Raw genomic sequence first — 17,866 nt, 5'->3', positions numbered from 1 at the left:
GGGCGCTACAAGCCCCTGTGCCTCGGGGAATTTAGCGCGCGCCCCTCCCAAGCTCCAGTGGAGATGCGGCACCGGCAGCTCCCCCCTGGGCACCCCATACGCCACAACATTCCATCCAATCCACCCACACAGAGTCTACCCACTTCACTTCATCGCATCAAGCTCACGCAGCTGCCGGTCGGGATTCGTTCGCCTGCCTCCTCCTTTCGCCTCACCCACCTGTGATCTCATCGCTGCTGCGCTCCCACGAGGCGCCCTCACCTCGCACCCGACCGCGCCCACCCCCTCGCAGCCCGCAATGTGCCAGCACGGCACCGACGGCCAGCATGAGGAAGCGTCGTCGCAAGCGTCGCAGCCCGCCGCCAACGCAGACGAGCCCTTTCCCTGGCACCTCGCCATCTTCGACGCCCACTGCCACCCTACCGACACCATGGGCGCCCTCACAACTCACCTGCCTTCGATGCGAGCCTCTGTCCTCGCCATCATGGCCACCCGTTCTCAGGATCAGCATCTCGTTGCCGATGTGGCTTCCCGCTTCCGGCCCGGCCCGCCGCCTTTCGAAGCGCCTTCTCAGTCTTCATCCTGCAAGGTCGTGCCCGCCTTTGGATGGCACCCCTGGTTCTCTCACCAGCTGTACGATGACACTGGTCCCAGTACGGCGACATACGCACCGCCTCCGGATGGTGCCGATGCTCAGGCCCTCCAAGATGCGAAGCGGGTGCACTACCGCACCGTCCTCACCCCTCCCCCGGAGGACGACGACTTCATCGCCTCGCTCCCCACGCCCACCTCACTTGCCTCCTTCATCTCCTCTACCAGCGACCGCCTCAAGGCCTTCCCCGATGCATCTCTCGTGGGTGAGATTGGCATTGATAGGGCTTTTCGTCTGCCGCGGAACTGGGATCCCGCCGATACGTCCTCACGGGATCAAGAGCTCACTCCCGGAGGCCGTGAAGGCCGCCTCCTGAGCCGCCATCGCGTCTCCATGCCGCACCAGCAGGCCGTCCTCCGTGCCCAGCTGCGGTTGGCCGGTGAACAGGGCCGACCCGTCAGCGTCCACGGCGTGCAAGCCCCTGGCATTCTGTACGACACTGTTTCGGCGTGCTGGAAAGGCCACGAGCGTCACATCCCCTCCCGCCGTGAGAGGCGCATGGTTGCCCCGGGCGCCGAGGACCAAGACTCGGACACGGACGACGCAGCTCGCGAGGGCGGCAAGCCGTACCCTCCGAGGATATGTCTCCATTCTTACAGCGGCACCGTCGAGGTCCTAGGCCAGTGGATGAATCCCACCAACCCAAGCCATGTATATGTCTCCTTCTCTTCGGCCGTTAATCTCAGCACCGAGGCCGGACGAGCCAAGTTCCCCGACGTCGTCCGCGCCGTGCCCGACGACCGCGTGCTGGTCGAGAGCGACCTGCACATGGCTGGCCCCGGCATGGACGCAGCTCTCGACGACATGTACCGCCGTGTGTGCGAAGCCAAAGGCTGGCCGCTCGACGAAGGAGTCCGGACAATAGCCAAGAACTTTGAGGACTTCATCTTTGGCAAGAGTAGACGATGAATGACAGCCTCGCACAAACAAGCCGGCCGTAGCGAGCACCTTGCCGTAGGGCTTATGCCATGATGCATCTTCCCCACAACTACCCACTAGCTCCGAAGCAAGGCGCGGACGTTGGTTCTCGTGCCTTGATCCATCCCGCATGCTAGTCTCTTTGACATTCTGCGGGGGGACTTCTGTCCTCCGTCGCCTGGTGTAGAAAGGAGCATCCCAAAACAGTGAAATCGTCGTCCCGTGCGCACCACCTCACAGGTCACCATGGCGTCTCCTACAGTGTCCGAGAACAAGCAGAAGATGGCTCGCGGCGAGCTGTACCATGCGTTCACGCCGGAGCTCGTCGCCGAGCGTACAAGGTGCAAGACGGCGCTGCGTGCTTATAATGCCCTCGCCGGCGTAGCGTCACGGCGAGAGTTGGTCCGCCTCTGGAGAGAGTGAGCAACCCTCCCAAAACCCCTTTAAGTCACAATCTCGCGACGCCCTCAACCATGGCCCGACTGACCGCTTCTCACAGGGTTGTCGGCGACACCACGCCGCTGCCAGCAGAGCTGCCCGACGCGGCGGCCGACGAGGCGCAGCTCGAGGACGAGCCGCTCGTTGAGGCGCCCGTCTTCATGGACTACGGCACGCAGGTGAAGCTGGGCAAGGGCGTCTTCATCAACGCCTACTCGACATGGGTCGACACGTGCACCATCACCGTCGGGGCGCGCACACTTTTCGGCCCGCACGTCTCGCTGTACAGCGGCACGCACCCGCTGGACCCGGAGGTGCGCGACGGCACGAAGGGTCCCGAGTCGGGCAAGCCCATCACCATCGGCGAGGACTGCTGGATCGGCGGCAACGCCACCATCCTGGCGGGCGTCACCGTCGGCCGCGGCGCGACGGTCGGCGCGGGGAGCGTCGTCACCAAGGTACGTGCACATGCTGGATGAGGCATGCATGTTACATACATACATGGCTACTTTGGATACGCACACGCACGCACGCACGCAAGCACGAGGCTGATATAGAAGAAACACGCGCACAGGACGTGCCGCCGTTCCACGTCGTCGCGGGCAACCCGGCGCGCGTCATCCGCAAGATCAAGACAAACATGGATCCCGGACAGAGCTTGCAAGAGGCGCATCGCGACACGCAAGGGGCGGAGCGACCCATGGCGGACATGTCGTAACCATTCTTTCTGCAATCGTTGCAGAGTCCCTTTAGTCAAACAGGACGTGGCGGGGGGGAAGTGCCCAATGCGCCAGACCTTATTATTTCTGCATCGCGGACGGAGCAAGAGCTGGCCCGGGTGTCAACACCTACGTATGGCTCGCTACGTCAGTCTGCGGGCGCGCGGGACAGATTTCGATCCCACAGAGTTGAGGCTGTGTTTGGGCACATTTGTCAAGATTTCTATGCTGTCTACAGGCCGTAATGGACACATGGAGAGTTGTCAGCATGAGTGGTTGCAACATGGCTCATCGCAACTGTCTTGTAAATACATAATAATCGCAGACACATACGCACAGCCTCTTGAATTCTGAGCTGTCCGCCTGTTGATGTCGGCTTTATCGCATATCTTTCATGTTGCCGAGGCCGCGTAGCCTAGAGTCCGTGTGCTTGTGGCTTTTTCAACGCCCGGATATAGCACAGTCCTTGGAAACGCATTCCATTACGCTCCAGAAACGAAGAAGTGAGTTTTCTTTATTTTCCTGAAGAAGTCCCCGTTTCAGAACGACGTTTTGTTGCGACACAAGTTGACGCATGTAATTGACATGCTCTCGAGCGTCCGCGCACCGCTCACTTACCGCGTCTTCGTGTATCAACATACGTCCCGGACCTCTTCTACATTCGTACGCGGCTCAAGAATAGCCCACAACCCCCCTTGTGCCGTCACGTATCAGCGTGCGTAATGACACACATTCGACGCGGCACCCGCCGGTCGTGCTCTCACGGCAGGCCAGCCTGCCCATACGCCTCGAGGAAGCAAAATAGGAGTCCTGTTATGTAATTCATGTATCGACGCGGACAGACGGCGTCATCGGGCGTCGCTTGTGGGCAGCAGACGCACCCGCTCTCGCCGCGCGGATGTCTATTTCCCCCCCAATCTCGTCCTCGTCACAGGTATGGTGCGGGTTTGCGTTGCGTTGCGATGTGTCCCTGCCACGGCCCGCCCGTTCGACGAGTCCAAAGCCCGGACGCTGTTGGTGTCGCACGCTTGCAAAACGTCGTGCATATAAGCCAGCCATGTGTCGCCGAGGAAGGCATCTCGACCATCATCAGCATCATCTTCACAACTCAACAACTCACCAAGTAACCAATCCGAATCCTCTTGCAGACTCGAAAGAAGCTTTCGTCACCACCACTTTCAAACAGAAACAGTCAGCAAACATGAAGGTCAACGCCGTCGCCATCGCCCTCACCGCCCTCCTCGGCGTCAGCTCCGCCTCGCCCATCATTGGCGACTATATTCGAGAGCGAAAGGGTTCGGTCCACGAGAAGGAAGCTCGTATGTTGGTAAGTCCAGCTTCCCCCTCCCCCCAAAGGTTTCCATCTTTGGCATTGTCGCGTTTCCTTTCATTTTTGTCTCGAGGAGGCAGGATGAAAATAGCAAGTTTCGTCTCTGACCGCCGGTATAGTGCAAGAAGGACAAGTTCAAGTACAGCACCAAGGTCGCGAACATCGAGTATCTCTGCAACGACAACATCAACCTTAAGACCGCCGCCAAGCCTGCTAATGCGAGTAACGCCGTTAATAACGGTGTTCCCGGAGGTGTTACTCCCGTTGTTCCTGGTAACTATCCCGTCAGCCAACCTGTGGGTGGTCAGGTTGGTCAGCCCGTGGGTGGTCAGGTTGGTCAACCTATGGGTAATGGTCAGCCTATGGGTAATGGCCAGCCTATGGGTAATGGCCAACCTATGGGTGGTATGGGCGGTGCCCCCGATGGCTCCATGCCTCCCATGTAAATGCGGTCCTCTTGCGACCGACCACGCATGTCGCTGCCCGCAGCATCGCCGGTCCCTCCAGCATCCGAAGACGACAGCAGCAACGACTACATGTGCGACGACTAGACACTCGTCCCTGACGTTCTTGGGTCGAGGCTACGGGGTGGGCGTTCTCCAGTTCTTAAGTTAATAGCTATCAGTAGGCTGCGCGAGCCGTATGTTGTTTAGATGAATGCAACCTTCTTCTTGGTTTCCTTGACCTCCAGCCTCAAAGTTGCCGTGCCCTGTGTGATTTCGACTGCATGTTGCGGGTCTCTGCGGACGCCATGGCGGGCGACACCTCACGCCGAGAGCGGTCGAGTGGCCGAGTATGCCTGGCCGGGACGCATGTGATATGTAACGCTCATGCAAAATCAGGAGGCAGTCGACAAAGAAGCTGAGGGCCCGCGGTGTCCCGTGTTTAGGCAGCACCGTTCCTGTGTCGTCCCTGCTTAGCGCTGGTCTCGTCAAGTAATTCTGGCCCAAGCCTTTCCTCATAACACAGTCGAATGACTCCAAGCTTACTACATTTCATAATGGCAACTTTGCAGTCGGAACTCTTCATTGTGATTATCAGAGCGTCTAAATCTGTGCCCTGCTCGCCGCATGATAAAAGATCCAAAATGCGCCCTGGTCTTGGATTCCCGATCAATCCACAAAGGAACTGGCCACCAGTCATGGCGTTCTGTCGTCACTGCCTTTGTTTGGGCCATCAGGGTTGTATCGAAACCCGTTTGCCACAACTGACGAGTCGTTCGACACACTCTCGTACGAAGGAGGGCTGTCTACGTCCTCGCCCTCAACGTCGTTAGTGTACCGATCTTGGCGAGTTCGTCTTGCTCGCCCCTCTTCAGCGGCGACAATGTCCCCGACCATTGCCGCCGCCTCTCGGAACTGGGCAATCTCCTCCTCCATCGTATTGTCTACCTCCTCCTCTTCAGCCTTCTCCCCAGTGGCCTTCTCCACGTTGTCACGGCTGGCGCTCCTCCACTGGGAAAGGATACTTTGGAAAAAAGCTCTGACAGCTTCCTTCCGGGCCTGGCGACGGGCCCGTCGCTCAGCACGCGTCTCGCGGCGACTCCAGCGACTTTCGGCAGAGCTCAATATTTGGGTTTCATCTCCGGACGTCCGCAATGTCCGATGATGGAGACGGTGAATGGCCCAAAGCGAAAGCGAACAGATAGCTATGGCGGCCAAAGCAATGGCTGTGAGGAGCTTAAGTAGTGTCAGCCACATCACCACATACAAAGGCTCGCTTCAGGTCTCGGGACTTACTCGTGGTTGGCGACGATGGAATCGGTGAGTGTGGCGGTCCGCTTCTTGCAACTCAGTCACCTCTTCGGCGGTCAGGACGATTTCCTCCTCCCACTCCCATGACCCATCTTTGTTCGTGATTTCGTACACCTCTGGCGCATTTTCGCTTTCCACATCGTCTTCTACCTGAGTCGCTCGCCAAAAGTCTGCATCCAAGTCATCGGGTGTTGGCAGATGCACCTCGTCCGCGTCCGCGACGAAGCTCTTCAGCTCCTCCAAGTCTTCCCCAAAGGTGCCTGTTGCACCCTTGAACTTTCTCGAGAGATACGACAGTACGCAGCGAATGCTCTCACAGTTGTCAACTTTGACAGAAGGTACTGGGGGTTTCTTCCCAAGGAGCTGGGCGATGGCTTGTTCTTTCTCAAAGATCAGGTCCCCCAGACGACGGGCCTGAATGCGCAAGAGATCCAGCTCTTGAATTTTAGTCTGGAGGTCGTCCTGGATGCTGGTGGCGGATGTAGGGGTGGACTCGGTTTCAGTGTTGTCCGGCCCGTCGGGACCCTTGATGAGAGGTTGTTCCTGTGTCTCCGGTCGGGGGACTGTCAACGTGTGCAATCGATTCACGACAGCAGCACCGTCAATGTCCACGATCGAGACGGGGTGTCGTTGTCGGAAAAACGTCTCAAAACCAGTAGGCTCGATCGGCCGGCCGTCAATCTCGTACACGGTCACCGACACAACCTGGTCATATGGGGCCTTCTCGCTTTGGAGGCAGCTGAAGAGCCAGTTCGCCTTGACAGCAGGATCGCCGCTCCTCGAGATGACTCCTTGGCCACCACCGTTAACGGTTTGGTTGAGCCGGTGGCCGTTGATCCGGAGATTGCCATTGTCACAAGCATAATCTGACTGCGCGACGTCGAGGCGAAAGGTCTTGGGTAGAAGTCAACATAGACGCTCTTGTGGAGCAACGGCTCCCAAGTCTTAAGAAAAAGAGCATCCGGGACTTACCAGCGCCTCAGTTGTCTTGCCTTTGTTGGGGACATTTAGTGTAACAAAGGCTGTCGGAACAGCGTCCTCTGTCGCGGAGTAACGTAGTTAGCGCGTCTGTGCCGGAGTTTTCTTTTTGAGAAGTGCAGGCAGCATCGTACCGTTGGCGACGTGTCGAGCCTGCTTCGCCAGTGTGGTGGGCGCCAGCAGCAGCGACGCTGCGGCAGCTCCATAGAGACCTCCACAACGCATCGCGACCTGGTGACAAATACGCCGGCTGTGGTTCCCGGCCTTCAAGGGCCCACGTGTTATGAGGCGGCCTGGGGCTCGGCAGAAAAGCCAGTGCAACGCGAAGCCTGCCTGAACTCGCAATGAGCCTGTGTGGAATGGAAGAGAACGAGACAGAGGCAGGAAAACGGCTGCCTGCCAGGGCTGTTAAGGGATTGCGTACGCAGTGGGTGTTAGTGTTTGGCAAGGAAGGAACGACCCGATGCACCCCTGTGAACTGCCACGACTGCCGCCACCGTTGCAACGGGCTCTCCACACGTCCACACGTCAGGCAGGCACCTCGTATGTTCTTGCCTGTCCAGCAAGGAGAATAAATAAAGTACCGCCCGTTAAAGGGGCAAACTGTCACGAGCGGCTTCCCCGAGTCCTCGTATCGATCCCCATGTAACTCTCGTTGTGGACTCGCGAGTCAAGACACTCTATCCAAGTAGCCGCCTGCCCCCTTTACCTCGCTCTGAAACCCGTGCTTCGCGCAGCCGCCCACCTCGTGGAGGCTGAGGCTCAACGCGACTTTGTCTCGTCCGCCCATGACCGCGGGGACTTTTGTACATCACACGGTCAAAGTCCGGGGCAGACAGCGGGCTCCGCCGCAAGGCAGAGCAGCTGGGGACGCTTCGGCGAGGCCTCACCCTGGCTTAGCGAGTGAGCCGCACGTCAGGCCAATTAGCGCCTGGGGGCTGACGAGGCCTCTTCCGTCAGCCCCAACCAGCAATCGAGGGCACTGACGTCTTCGCCGGCCGATACCCCGAGCACGCTCGGAAGCAACAACCGGCCGGTACTTGTTGACAAATGTCTCTTGCCCATGCTGTCCATTAAACAAGCTTGTGCAGTACCCTACCCTGGTCCTCACGATGGTGGCTCTCCTAAATTCCGCAGGCATATCACCAGCCGCAACCTTTGCATACATGTACAGTACAAATCGCCAGCGTAGGGAAACGCCCTTCCACCAGACCAGCGCTCAAATCGTTCACATTCTCAAGTGCCGCCAGCACCCCGGCCTCCTCACCATCTTACAATCCACCCCGAGATCATCCACATCTATGTCGCCGAGAGCAAACACTAGACATCACTCCAGATATTCGCTCAGCAGGCTGACCCTTGTAAGGCTTACACTGCCTTCCTCGTCCATCAACTGCATAATCTGTATCATACGCGCTATCGCCATCGTCAGTGTCATCTCAAGGATGTGACTGGAGCGGTATGTACTCACTGATATCGGCTTTTGCCCTCACGAACAGTGGATCCCGCAGAAGGAGGTCCTTGCCTCCAGGTTCCCTGGTTACCTCACGCAGAACGTTGCCGATGCACAGCGCCTCGAGGAATGCGCGATGCTGGAAAACCCACCAGACACGCGCTTCTGACTCCAGAAGGCTGAACAGCAAGAAGAATGCGCTGATGGCGTCATGCGCCGCCTCCAGCGTTCCCCTCACGTTAACAGGCACGTCTGGACATTCAGACGCGTGCACCAACATGAGGTTGTGGAAGTAGTTGCTGGTCAAGAACAGAGTTTGTCGTATGATTCGCTTGTTGGTCGCTGCCAGCCTTGTCAAGCTGTACGCGTCCCAAGACCGGAAGACGTCAGGAAATGATCTATACACCGCGCGAAAGTCGGCGACCAGTTTCGACTTGTGTCTCGCTGTTGCGCATATCGGAAGGTCCAATGATCGTGGCGAGCAAATCGTCTCCTGAACCAGATTTGCCAGCATCCAGGAACCCCGGATATAGGCCGTATCCATCGGATCGCTACTGGCAATGGAAGCGCTGTCGTCCAACAAGTCTTCCACCGACACATCAGTGTGTGTCGCTGACGGTGGAAGGGACAGCAGCACGGTGAGGAACGTGTCCTGCAAAAGGACGGCCTGCCACACTTTTCTCCTCTGCTGCTTCTCGAATGGGTTTGCATTTGGCGTCACTGAGCATCTGTTAGATCCCAAGTGCCCAGCAAAGGGTTATGAAAAAGCGTACCTATGTTGGGATCTCGGTGCAAGCCCATCGCATATGCCTGCCGAATGAGAATGCCGGCGAACGCCCAGCCATCCGACGCATGATTGTCATTGATGAGAAAGTAAGTCAATAGAACCATGGCCTGGATAGAACTGAGCGACGCTGTGCTCAGGTATGATGACATGCGCAGCGCCTGGTTGCTCGCTGAAGCGTAGAATTCCGCCGTCTGCTTGCGCTCTTTAGGCGACGTCGAGGTGACAAACTGGGTGCCGAGAGCAAGCATGACGAAAATGAGGCCAACGAATGCAGCATCTGTCTTGTTCCTCTCCGGCACATTTAGCTGCCAAAAGTGCTCGTAATCGGCGTAGAATGTTTGCCGGTGGATCATTGGATACACCGGGTCGACGCACTCAAAATATCGTGCCAACAAGATGTCGGCCTGGATCTTTTCGGGCAAGACCGATATCACTTCCGGAAGACCTCCCTCGCATGTCCAGTAGTTTGCGAATGGGTGCTCGGATCCAATGCCAAAAACGTTGCTCGCTCCTGTTACCGAATACGGCACGTGTGAAAGTAGTCCGAGTGAGAGTGCTACAGCGCCACGCGACGACGCATCGTGATCAACGATGGCGCCCCTATCGGCAATGTTTGGAATTGACAATTTGCCATCCGCCACGGGTTTCTTCTTTGGCGGCTTCGTCATGCGGCGGCCGTTGGCCACCGATCGGGAGGTCTCCCTGATAACAGAAAGTCAGTATCGGGCACTCCTGCGGGTCTCTTGAAGGCGCTTACTCGAGTAGATTCGCAACATGAGCGTATCGACATTCTGTCTGCCGTTTGATGCCTGCATTGGGCTGTTAGCATGCGGAGTGCAATACAAGACTGTTGGAAGGGGACGCATACAAGCCAGGCAATGTGGCCGCCCTCTGTCGCACTATAAGTGTTGATGTCAGCCTCGACTCCAGCAAATACACTAGAGCACAATCATGTCATGTTTCGGTTGCAACCTCTTGAGTAGAAAGCGTGGCTGCTATAAGCACGTTGTCGCGAAATGCATAACTTTATAGCAAGTGTCCGCATGTGTAATGGCCAATGCGCAGCCCTCTTCAACCCGTATGGATGCACACAGTGGCGGCGCATGGCAAAAGAGATATAGGAAGGACGCTTCCGTGGACTGTCTTTACCTTGGTCTTGCGCTCGACGCACTCGTGGCAGGACAGCGTGGGTTTGTTGCGCTTCTGCTTCTTCTTGGGCGGCTCATCGCCCACAGCGGGGAGCGTGCCTTCTTGGCCCGAGTCGCCGCCATAGTCGTACCTGGCACCGTCCTGGGAGCGGGGGTACGACGCAGAGGCCGGCGACGGAATCGTCGTCGCGGGTGAGGTGGCCGAATTCGGCGTGAGGACCGCGGCGCCAGCGGCTTGGCCACTGGTGGCACCAGCAGAGCCAGCACCAGCACCAGCACCAGCACCGACGGCGGGCGCGCCCCCGCCGCTGGTGTGGTGCTGGTAGCTGCGCGGGTGATGCAGCGGCGGCAGGTCCATGGGCGGCGGCTCCGCTCCGGGCGTCAGGGAAATTGGTCGCAATGCGCGCGTCCTTGTCTCGGACGGGCCGACGAGTGAGACGCCGTGCGTCCTCGGTAAAGGGTATCCAGCAGCCCGTGTCGCGACGATGCACGATGTGCGCGCCGGGAATAATGGCCGCGCAGGGCGGAGGTGACGGCTTTGGGCGCTGGGAATAACGAGGAAAATAAGGGTATGTCAAGGTCAGAAAACGGGGATGAGGGGGGGGAAACGGGGGAGAGGGGAGCTGGAAATAAGACGCCTGGCGATGGGCGGGCGAGAAACTGAGTGCTGACAGGCCCCCCCAGATCGAGGCAAAGCTGGCAAGCACCACCTACCGCCGCTGCTGCCCCGACGGCGAGCGCCAAGGCCCCGCTGCCGAACTGCAGCGAACGGCATGACGGGAGCAGGAAGGCACGAGCGTTCTCGGGCCTGCCAGCCCATGCGGCATTCCGCCTAGTATTCCAGTAGTCTATCTCAACGACAGCCGCTCGTCATCCTCCACAAGGCGAGTGCACAAGTGCCAGAGTGTCCCAGGCATCGCGCGCGCTCGTCAGCGCAGCGCCCTTCTCGTCCCCCACGTTCGGCGTCGCTGTCGTCCTCGCGGCGCGCACACGGACACGCGCATTGGCGCGAGCTCACAGCGAGAGGCCACGGCTTACGCCGCCCGGAACATTTGCCACCGGGCCATTTGATGCTCCGTCAACGGCAACATCCAGCCCGCGGCGTCGAGGCCCGGTTGCGGGCTAGCCCGAACCATCAGCTGCCCAGCCGCGGTGCAAGAATCCAGCCCGATCCAGCCTCAAAAAAACAGGCGGCGATTCATGGGGTCGCCGCCCGGCGCTGAAGACTCCGGGACCCCCTCCCTCGTTGACCTGCTGAACCTGTGCGACCAAGTGCCGGATGAATCGCGAACCGCATTGTGGCTCAACCGTCTCACGTATGAATACCAACGTTGGGCGCTTGATTACCCACCACCATGAACGTAGAAGTCGACGTTTTGCCTTAAGGTTCAGGCTTGTGTAACGGCCGGTCAACGGCAATTACCCAAAGCCACGTCACGGCCTCCTTTCCCAGTCCCAGCCTGTCCCTAAGCAACCGGTGTTTTGGCGCTCCAGACGCCCGGTGCTGAGTGGGATGCCCCAGCCACGGACCAGCATGAAATGCTTGGGCTGTGCTGCCGCATCTTGGCATCGCGCACACACCCCGCCTTTGGCATTTCAGCGCTGCTGAAGTGGTTTAGTTCGACGCCTCCAGCGTCCAAGTCAATGAACGGACCGCTTCTACACGTTCAATGTTCCTGTGCTTTTTGCCATCAGTGGAGGTTCAACGCTTGACATCTCAGTGATCTAACCAAGATACTTCGCAACCGGTCACTCTTTTATCTTTCCAATGATCCCTTTAAAAAGCCGAAGGCTAGGCGAGATCGTCGAAGAGACAGAGCAGGGCATTCTGGGGCTTCGTGGGCGGCAAGCTAGACCAGCAAGCGGGCCGGTCCGCGACGCTTAGTGTAGGGTAATGTGTACCAAAGGTCGCCGCGAACGCAACGAAAGCGATGATTACGCTTAACCACTAGATGACTGAAGTATTTTCATTGTCGGGATATTACCGACGATGAGGCGCGCGGGTCGATCTGGTGTTCGGAGCAATGAGGTCGTGGCTGGGACGGAGTGCTACTTTGTGTGATGAATCATAGACCAGGCACAGCCGCTGGCAGTGGGTCGCGTCTCATGATGACTTCAACTCGACATCCCCCCGACGACAACCCGAACCCCTAACCCAGGTTTCACCTCATGAACGCACACAGCACCGCGCTCCGTCGCACAACGCAGACCCTCAACCATCTCCGAGGACACCATCACGCCATGGGCAGCCCCGTGCCAGCCGACCCTCCGTGGCGGGCGACCTTCATCTCGCACATCCAGCGCATGGAGTCCCCGACCTTTACCCTCGGCACGCTGCACCAGCCTGATCGCGCCTCGTCGTCGTCGCAGCACGTCGTGCCCCGGGTCCGCACCGTCGTCTTTCGCGGCATGTGGGCCGCGCTCGACGTCAATCCCAAGAACCCTGCCGAGCGGAACCCGGACACGTTCACGTCGCACCTGCCCACCATCACGACGGACGCCCGCATGGACAAGGTGCCGGAGCTGGAGGAAGGGATGGCTGCTGCACCGGGGGCCGGCGACGGGGGGCGCGGAGGATCCCAGTCCGGCGGCGGTGGCTTCGTCGAGGGCGTCTTCTGGGCCGAGGAGGCCCGGACGCAGTGGCGCCTCCGGGGCCGAGCCTACGTGCTCGGGCCGGACATTGACTCGGAAGCCGCGGCGCCGGTGCGGGCCGCGCTGGAGCCTCACATGCGGCGCGTCAACGGCGGCACGGCCGGTCCGTGGAGCTGGAGCCGGGAGGTGACGGCGCACTTCGGCAACCTGAGCCCGCTGATGCGAGGGACGTTCCGCAACCCGCCCCCGGGGACGCCGCGCAGCCAGGAGCCCGGCCGTGGTCTGGGGCTAGGCCAGCGGGTAGAGAATGTCGAGGACGAGGTGGCGAGGCGCAACTTTCGCGTCGTGGTGATTGTGCCCGACGAAGTCGACCGCGTGGACTTGTCGGACCCGGAAAATGGCCGCAGGTGGAACTACAGGTTGGAGGGCGAGGGCGAGTCGGGCGAGTGGAAGGTGACGGAGCTATGGCCATGAATGAGCCCGACAACGCATCTACGAGACTACAATATCGTCATGGGACTCTGACTTGGTATGCACGTTGTCACCGTCGCCGCTTCCCTGCCAGTATGCCCGAGACCGAGTCGAGTTTAGGCCCAGTAGAGCGACTTCATCGGGCTCATGGTGGTGGAAATCAGACCTGCGTCGCGAGCTCGGCCGCTGCCACCTGTCGGATGCCAGTGGGAGCTGCCGCGGCCCCTCTAAGGCCTGGCCTGCGAAGTTGGTAGCGACACATGTCTCAAACTTAAACATGACGCGCGCCAATCTCGGGACATTGCCGCGACGAGGGCTTTGCCGAAGTGTGATGTGGTGTCCTGATCGGGGCTGGCCTGGCGCGGGTATGCGATGGCCAGAGAGCCTCGATCTGACCCCGACGCTTCAGCGCCCCTGCGGCCCAATCTCGGAGAGGGATGTTTCCGAGGTCGCGCGTTCAGCAGGATGTCCAAGTCGAGGTTGACGAGTCGACCAGCTCATCAGTACATAAGAGCGGTCAGCAGCTGCGTCTGGGGTCTGGACCCGGGAGGCATGCATGCTCCGCATGCCGCGACGCTGCAGGAAACGGCGACTGTGCAGAGGACCGCATCTTTATGTCAGCGGCAGCTCCTCTGCATCCCGCTGCTGCATCATGTCCACGACGATGGCGGGCTACGTGATTGTCACCAACAGGGAGCCTATGCTGCGTGTGACAGGGCGACTGCATCGTGCAGTGCAGCTTGTAAGCATGATTCGATCCTGCGCGGCATCCAGAGGCCAAGGGCTTGTAGCCACTTGCACCCCTCATGCTCGTTTGCCACACCGGACGCTTACAGAACGCTCGTTGGACGTTGCTGGGGTTTGCTGTCTCGGTCGAACGCAGCCGCTTATCTCGGCATTTCCATCATATGTTTTGTTCTGTGATTGAGTCGCATGGACTGTGCTGCGCTGTGCTGTCTGCCCACGGTCTATCAAACGGTCATGGGACCGAAATGGTGAGCACAATCGACTGTCGAGAGCCCAGCGGCGTCTGACAAGGATTGCGACGGCAGCGTGTCTGTCCTGGTGGTGATGGTGGGGGCGGCAAAGATGTCGCCGTTTAGGATAGGCTGAGGGCTAGTTTCGGCTGCGCGAAGCACACGTCGACCCCGGTTGCGCATGTTAGAAGCAGGATTTCTGCTTGAGATGGAGGCCACTTGGTGGGAAAACGCGCGCAAGCCCCGTGTTTGCGGCAAGAGAGCGGGTCATCTGACATGCTGGCGTCGGCGGGTCTGTATCGCTTCTTTCACCGTGGCCTCTGGCGAGGCAATGCCTCTCGAGCAGGGATGCAGTCTGTCCTAACACCAGCGCTCGAGGGAAGTGGTTGGGAAATGAAGACGGGGAGAAATTCTCCAAACGACGAGTCGAACCGCAAGGTCTGGCCGTCGGACCCCCGTGACGCTGCATGGCGCCAACCGTTTCGCATCGACGACAGGCAAGCCCGACGACAACTTGCCCATGCCCTCCAGACTCTTGCCCCTCCACGCAGCAGATAAGTAGGACGGTTCGCTGTGCGTGGGGAGGGGTTGGCGCGTGGCGGGTAACAGGGCTGTCCGATCCGCGACGAGATTGGCCTTGCCATTGTGAGGCTAGATGCCTGTCCATCGCCGCCATGTGGCTTACGCAGGCGGCTGGTCAACGGCCTGCGAGCTTTGTCCCCACGAGCGGGAGGCGGGCCAACAGTGCGGCCTCGCAACAACGCAGTCTTTCCAATTGTTCGTTGGCAAAGCTTTGTCCGTTTGTGATGGCCATGCCTCGTAAGTCCAAACCTTCTTCCAGGCCAAGAAATGGAACAAGGCGGCGGAGGACATGTCATTGTACGCCCCTTTGAACCAGATTCAGGCCATGGCGAACCGGACGGGCGCCAACAAGATTAGGTTAGGAAAAGTCCTGGTTCGCCGTCCTCGCAGAGAATGGCTGGCTCACAGTCGCACACTGCGGTTGGGGCTGCGTCCCCTGCCTGTCAACCAACTTCCAAGTTGGCGTCCGCAGCCCGCGATTTGACCACGAAATACCCATTGGGACATGCAGCCGTGCCCGCTTCTGCTGAAAGGATTCTGCAGCGAAACCATTGGGGTAGTGGCATGCCGTCCAGCCAACGAGGACCGGCCTCTTTCTGGTCGATCTGCCTGCCGCTGGCTCTCGGCCTTTCGCGAGGGCAACAGTCAAGGAGCGAGCCGCAGCTGCGACGGCAAATCAACCTCTGGGTTGGTTATGGCGACCCGGGAGCACGAGCCAGCATTTCCCCAGGCAGGTGGCTTCCATCCACGAAACGAGAAGGTAATGGAGACGTGCGGCGATGCTTGAAGGCCTGCCGGATGAGTATCCCACTGCGAACCTTCCGTTTCACGGAGGAGGTCCGGACTACATGGCATGCTCTGCTCACAGTCCACGCGGAACAGTCGCCCAAGTTGGCCGATTGCCCGGGCGCGTTTCGACGTCGTTGGCTGGCTGAGTGGCATGGGTTTGCCGCCACCGCTGTACGGGCCGGGGGGGGGCGGCTCATTAGCGCTGGGAAGCGTGCTTCGAGAAGGCCGAGCCGCTGGCTTGCAAGGGTGGCCTGTGCGACAGCTTGGACTTGCAGTCTCGCATGAGGGAGCCCGACACAGATCTCGCCCGAGCAGGCAGATGGAAGGGTCTGAATCGACGTCAAGGCGAGCGTCGACACTGGCTGGCGAGCGAAATCTGGCGCAACGGCGAAGCTCGAGACATGACGAGACGACGAGGAGAGAATTGGCCGAAACCCAGCAGCTCAGTCGTGTCTTGCCAACGCGGAAGCCTTCAGTCGCTCGCGAGGTTGTTCGTCACAGATGGTGTGCACGCTCGTGTTGGTCGCAGTCCCGGCAACCAACAACCAGCACCAACACTCGGAGAGTGGACCGAATGGCGTCTGACCCTCGAACGGCTGCGCTCTGTCCAGACCACCTCAAGGGACCTTGGTGCTGTGACAGGTCTTCAGACAAGACGTCATGGCAAACCGAGTCGCCATTTCGCGTCCTGCCCGGCGCGGGAGCCGAGCAGCTAGGTGAGACAGGGCGGTCAAAGTTGGACGACTCACTTTGCTTGTTCACCCTCCGACTTGGTGTTTTCTTTCTTGGACGGCAAAGCTCGTGTAAAATACGTAGTATTCGATATGGTGGAGCCTTCGGAGGGATGGAGCGGCCACCCCCCGTCGGCCGTGGTAGGGCGAGCTCAAGTCGACGCTCGGTCGACGTTAAGGTGGGCGGGACTGGGAGCAGGACCGGTCCCCTGCGACATGCGGACGACGTCGATCGGAGACTTGTCCACCAGCACAGTGAGTGTGGGCTGCCGCGGACGGACCACGAGGCGTTTGCCTGCGCTTATTGAAAGGCGTGGACCGTTGACGATGACCATGTCTGGTGTTGTTTCCAGGTGGCTTTTCGCAGTGGGAAATGTGCCGGCCTCTGCCTGGTGCCGCATTGGCAGCCCTACGCAATGCCAGCTTGGCTGACGGGAGGTACCTTGAGGTCCTGTGGCAGCTGGGCGTGACCCGTGTAGGGCGAGAGCCGTTTGGCGTTGGGCGGCAGGTGAGTTGCTAAGGTTTCTTCCACTGGCCAGTTGCCCCGGTGCACCCACCACCTCCTGCCAAAGTTCCAAGGTTGCGTGCGTTCCCTTCCAGACGTGCCTTATTGGAACCTCGCGTAAGGTACCTAGGTAAGCGGCACCTTCTCTGTACAGACACAAGCACGACGAACAGTGGAGATGGATCTGCTGGAACTCCAGGACCGCAGTGCGCATTGTGTTCCGGTTGGAACAACCGCTGCGAGCGGGGCCAAGGACTGCCCTGCCGACAACTGGAACCCAGGGAAAGTCGAGTCAGCGACAGAGAGGCGGTGATGATGGACACAACAGAGAATTGAAACCCATCCCACTGCATACAACACTCCGTAGCCTATATGGCACCACCATTGCCCACCTACCTAGAAAAGGCAGTGCTTTATGAAACCGGAATGGGACCTTGGCACTGTACGAGGTACAATGCTGTACCTCAGTCGCAGGAGCATGCGCAGCAGGAAAAAACAACCACCAGCATGACGCGCATCAAGATGAAACTCGATCCCGAGTCGTCCAATGTCAAGGGGACATCCATCACGCCGCTGCAGCTAGTAAGCTGCGGCCACGGAGAACACACAGCCTTGTTTCCTCTCGTCTCCCAGCTTGATGCGCGAGACTCACGCTAACAAACGGCAATGCAACGAGCAGCCCTTTGGCGCGTCCGTCGACGGGCCACCCTCTCCTGCACCTAGGACAGGCAAGCCGAGTGCCAGCAAGCGCCAGTCAGTCACTCACTTGTTAGACGATCTCCATGAGACCTGCCCCGTCACGCTCGCTTGTCTGATGAGAGCGTGCGTGAGTGGGAGTCGGACCTCTGTGGAGTCCCCGCGGCCGCGCTCCACGTTCCCCCTCCCTGGCTGCATCGTCGGCACCCCTGCACGGAGCCCGCCCAGGGCTCGATTGGACGGCCTTGCTGGTCCCGAGGCGGGAGGGTGTGCTGCAGCTGCGTGCTTGACGGTTTGGCCGTTGTCCCCACGCACTCCGCCCCCCTCGCACGCAGCGCCGGCCGCC

General features: G+C 59.5%; 6 protein-coding genes across 6 annotated transcripts; 4 read left to right on the top strand and 2 right to left on the bottom strand.

Moving 5' to 3' along the window:
- Positions 1–298: 298 nt before the first annotated feature.
- PLICBS_001125 (uncharacterized protein) lies at positions 299–1,561 on the top strand (the record flags this gene model as incomplete). Its single annotated transcript, XM_018317801.1, has 1 exon — positions 299–1,561. The coding sequence occupies one exon, from the start codon at positions 299–301 to the stop codon at positions 1,559–1,561; it is 1,263 nt and encodes a 420-aa protein (XP_018183326.1).
- Positions 1,562–1,816: 255 nt separating this feature from the next.
- Positions 1,817–2,726, top strand: PLICBS_001124 (uncharacterized protein; the record flags this gene model as incomplete). Its single annotated transcript, XM_018317802.1, has 3 exons — positions 1,817–1,989; positions 2,070–2,466; positions 2,583–2,726. The coding sequence occupies 3 exons, from the start codon at positions 1,817–1,819 to the stop codon at positions 2,724–2,726; spliced, it is 714 nt and encodes a 237-aa protein (XP_018183327.1).
- Positions 2,727–3,928: 1,202 nt separating this feature from the next.
- On the top strand, positions 3,929–4,503 carry PLICBS_001123 (uncharacterized protein; the record flags this gene model as incomplete). The annotated part of the gene is made up of 2 exons (XM_018317803.1): positions 3,929–4,054; positions 4,177–4,503. 2 exons carry the CDS (start codon positions 3,929–3,931, stop codon positions 4,501–4,503), a joined length of 453 nt encoding a protein of 150 aa, XP_018183328.1.
- Positions 4,504–5,778: 1,275 nt separating this feature from the next.
- Positions 5,779–7,014, bottom strand: PLICBS_001122 (uncharacterized protein; the record flags this gene model as incomplete). Its single annotated transcript, XM_065599725.1, has 3 exons — positions 5,779–6,705; positions 6,784–6,851; positions 6,924–7,014. The coding sequence occupies 3 exons, from the start codon at positions 7,012–7,014 to the stop codon at positions 5,779–5,781; spliced, it is 1,086 nt and encodes a 361-aa protein (XP_065455797.1).
- Positions 7,015–8,116: 1,102 nt separating this feature from the next.
- On the bottom strand, positions 8,117–10,535 carry PLICBS_001121 (uncharacterized protein; the record flags this gene model as incomplete). Its single annotated transcript, XM_018317804.1, has 6 exons — positions 8,117–8,205; positions 8,261–8,962; positions 9,016–9,731; positions 9,787–9,838; positions 9,898–9,928; positions 10,179–10,535. 6 exons carry the CDS (start codon positions 10,533–10,535, stop codon positions 8,117–8,119), a joined length of 1,947 nt encoding a protein of 648 aa, XP_018183329.1.
- Positions 10,536–12,418: 1,883 nt separating this feature from the next.
- PLICBS_001120 (uncharacterized protein) lies at positions 12,419–13,243 on the top strand (the record flags this gene model as incomplete). The annotated part of the gene is made up of 1 exon (XM_018317805.1): positions 12,419–13,243. The coding sequence occupies one exon, from the start codon at positions 12,419–12,421 to the stop codon at positions 13,241–13,243; it is 825 nt and encodes a 274-aa protein (XP_018183330.1).
- Between the last annotated feature and the right edge of the window lie 4,623 nt (positions 13,244–17,866).

This window comes from Purpureocillium lilacinum (genome assembly GCF_023168085.1).
Source record: "Purpureocillium lilacinum CBS 284.36 DNA, scaffold_1, whole genome shotgun sequence".
In the NCBI taxonomy this organism is placed as follows: domain Eukaryota; kingdom Fungi; phylum Ascomycota; class Sordariomycetes; order Hypocreales; family Ophiocordycipitaceae; genus Purpureocillium; species Purpureocillium lilacinum.
This window is presented reverse-complemented; position numbering and strand designations above follow the sequence as displayed.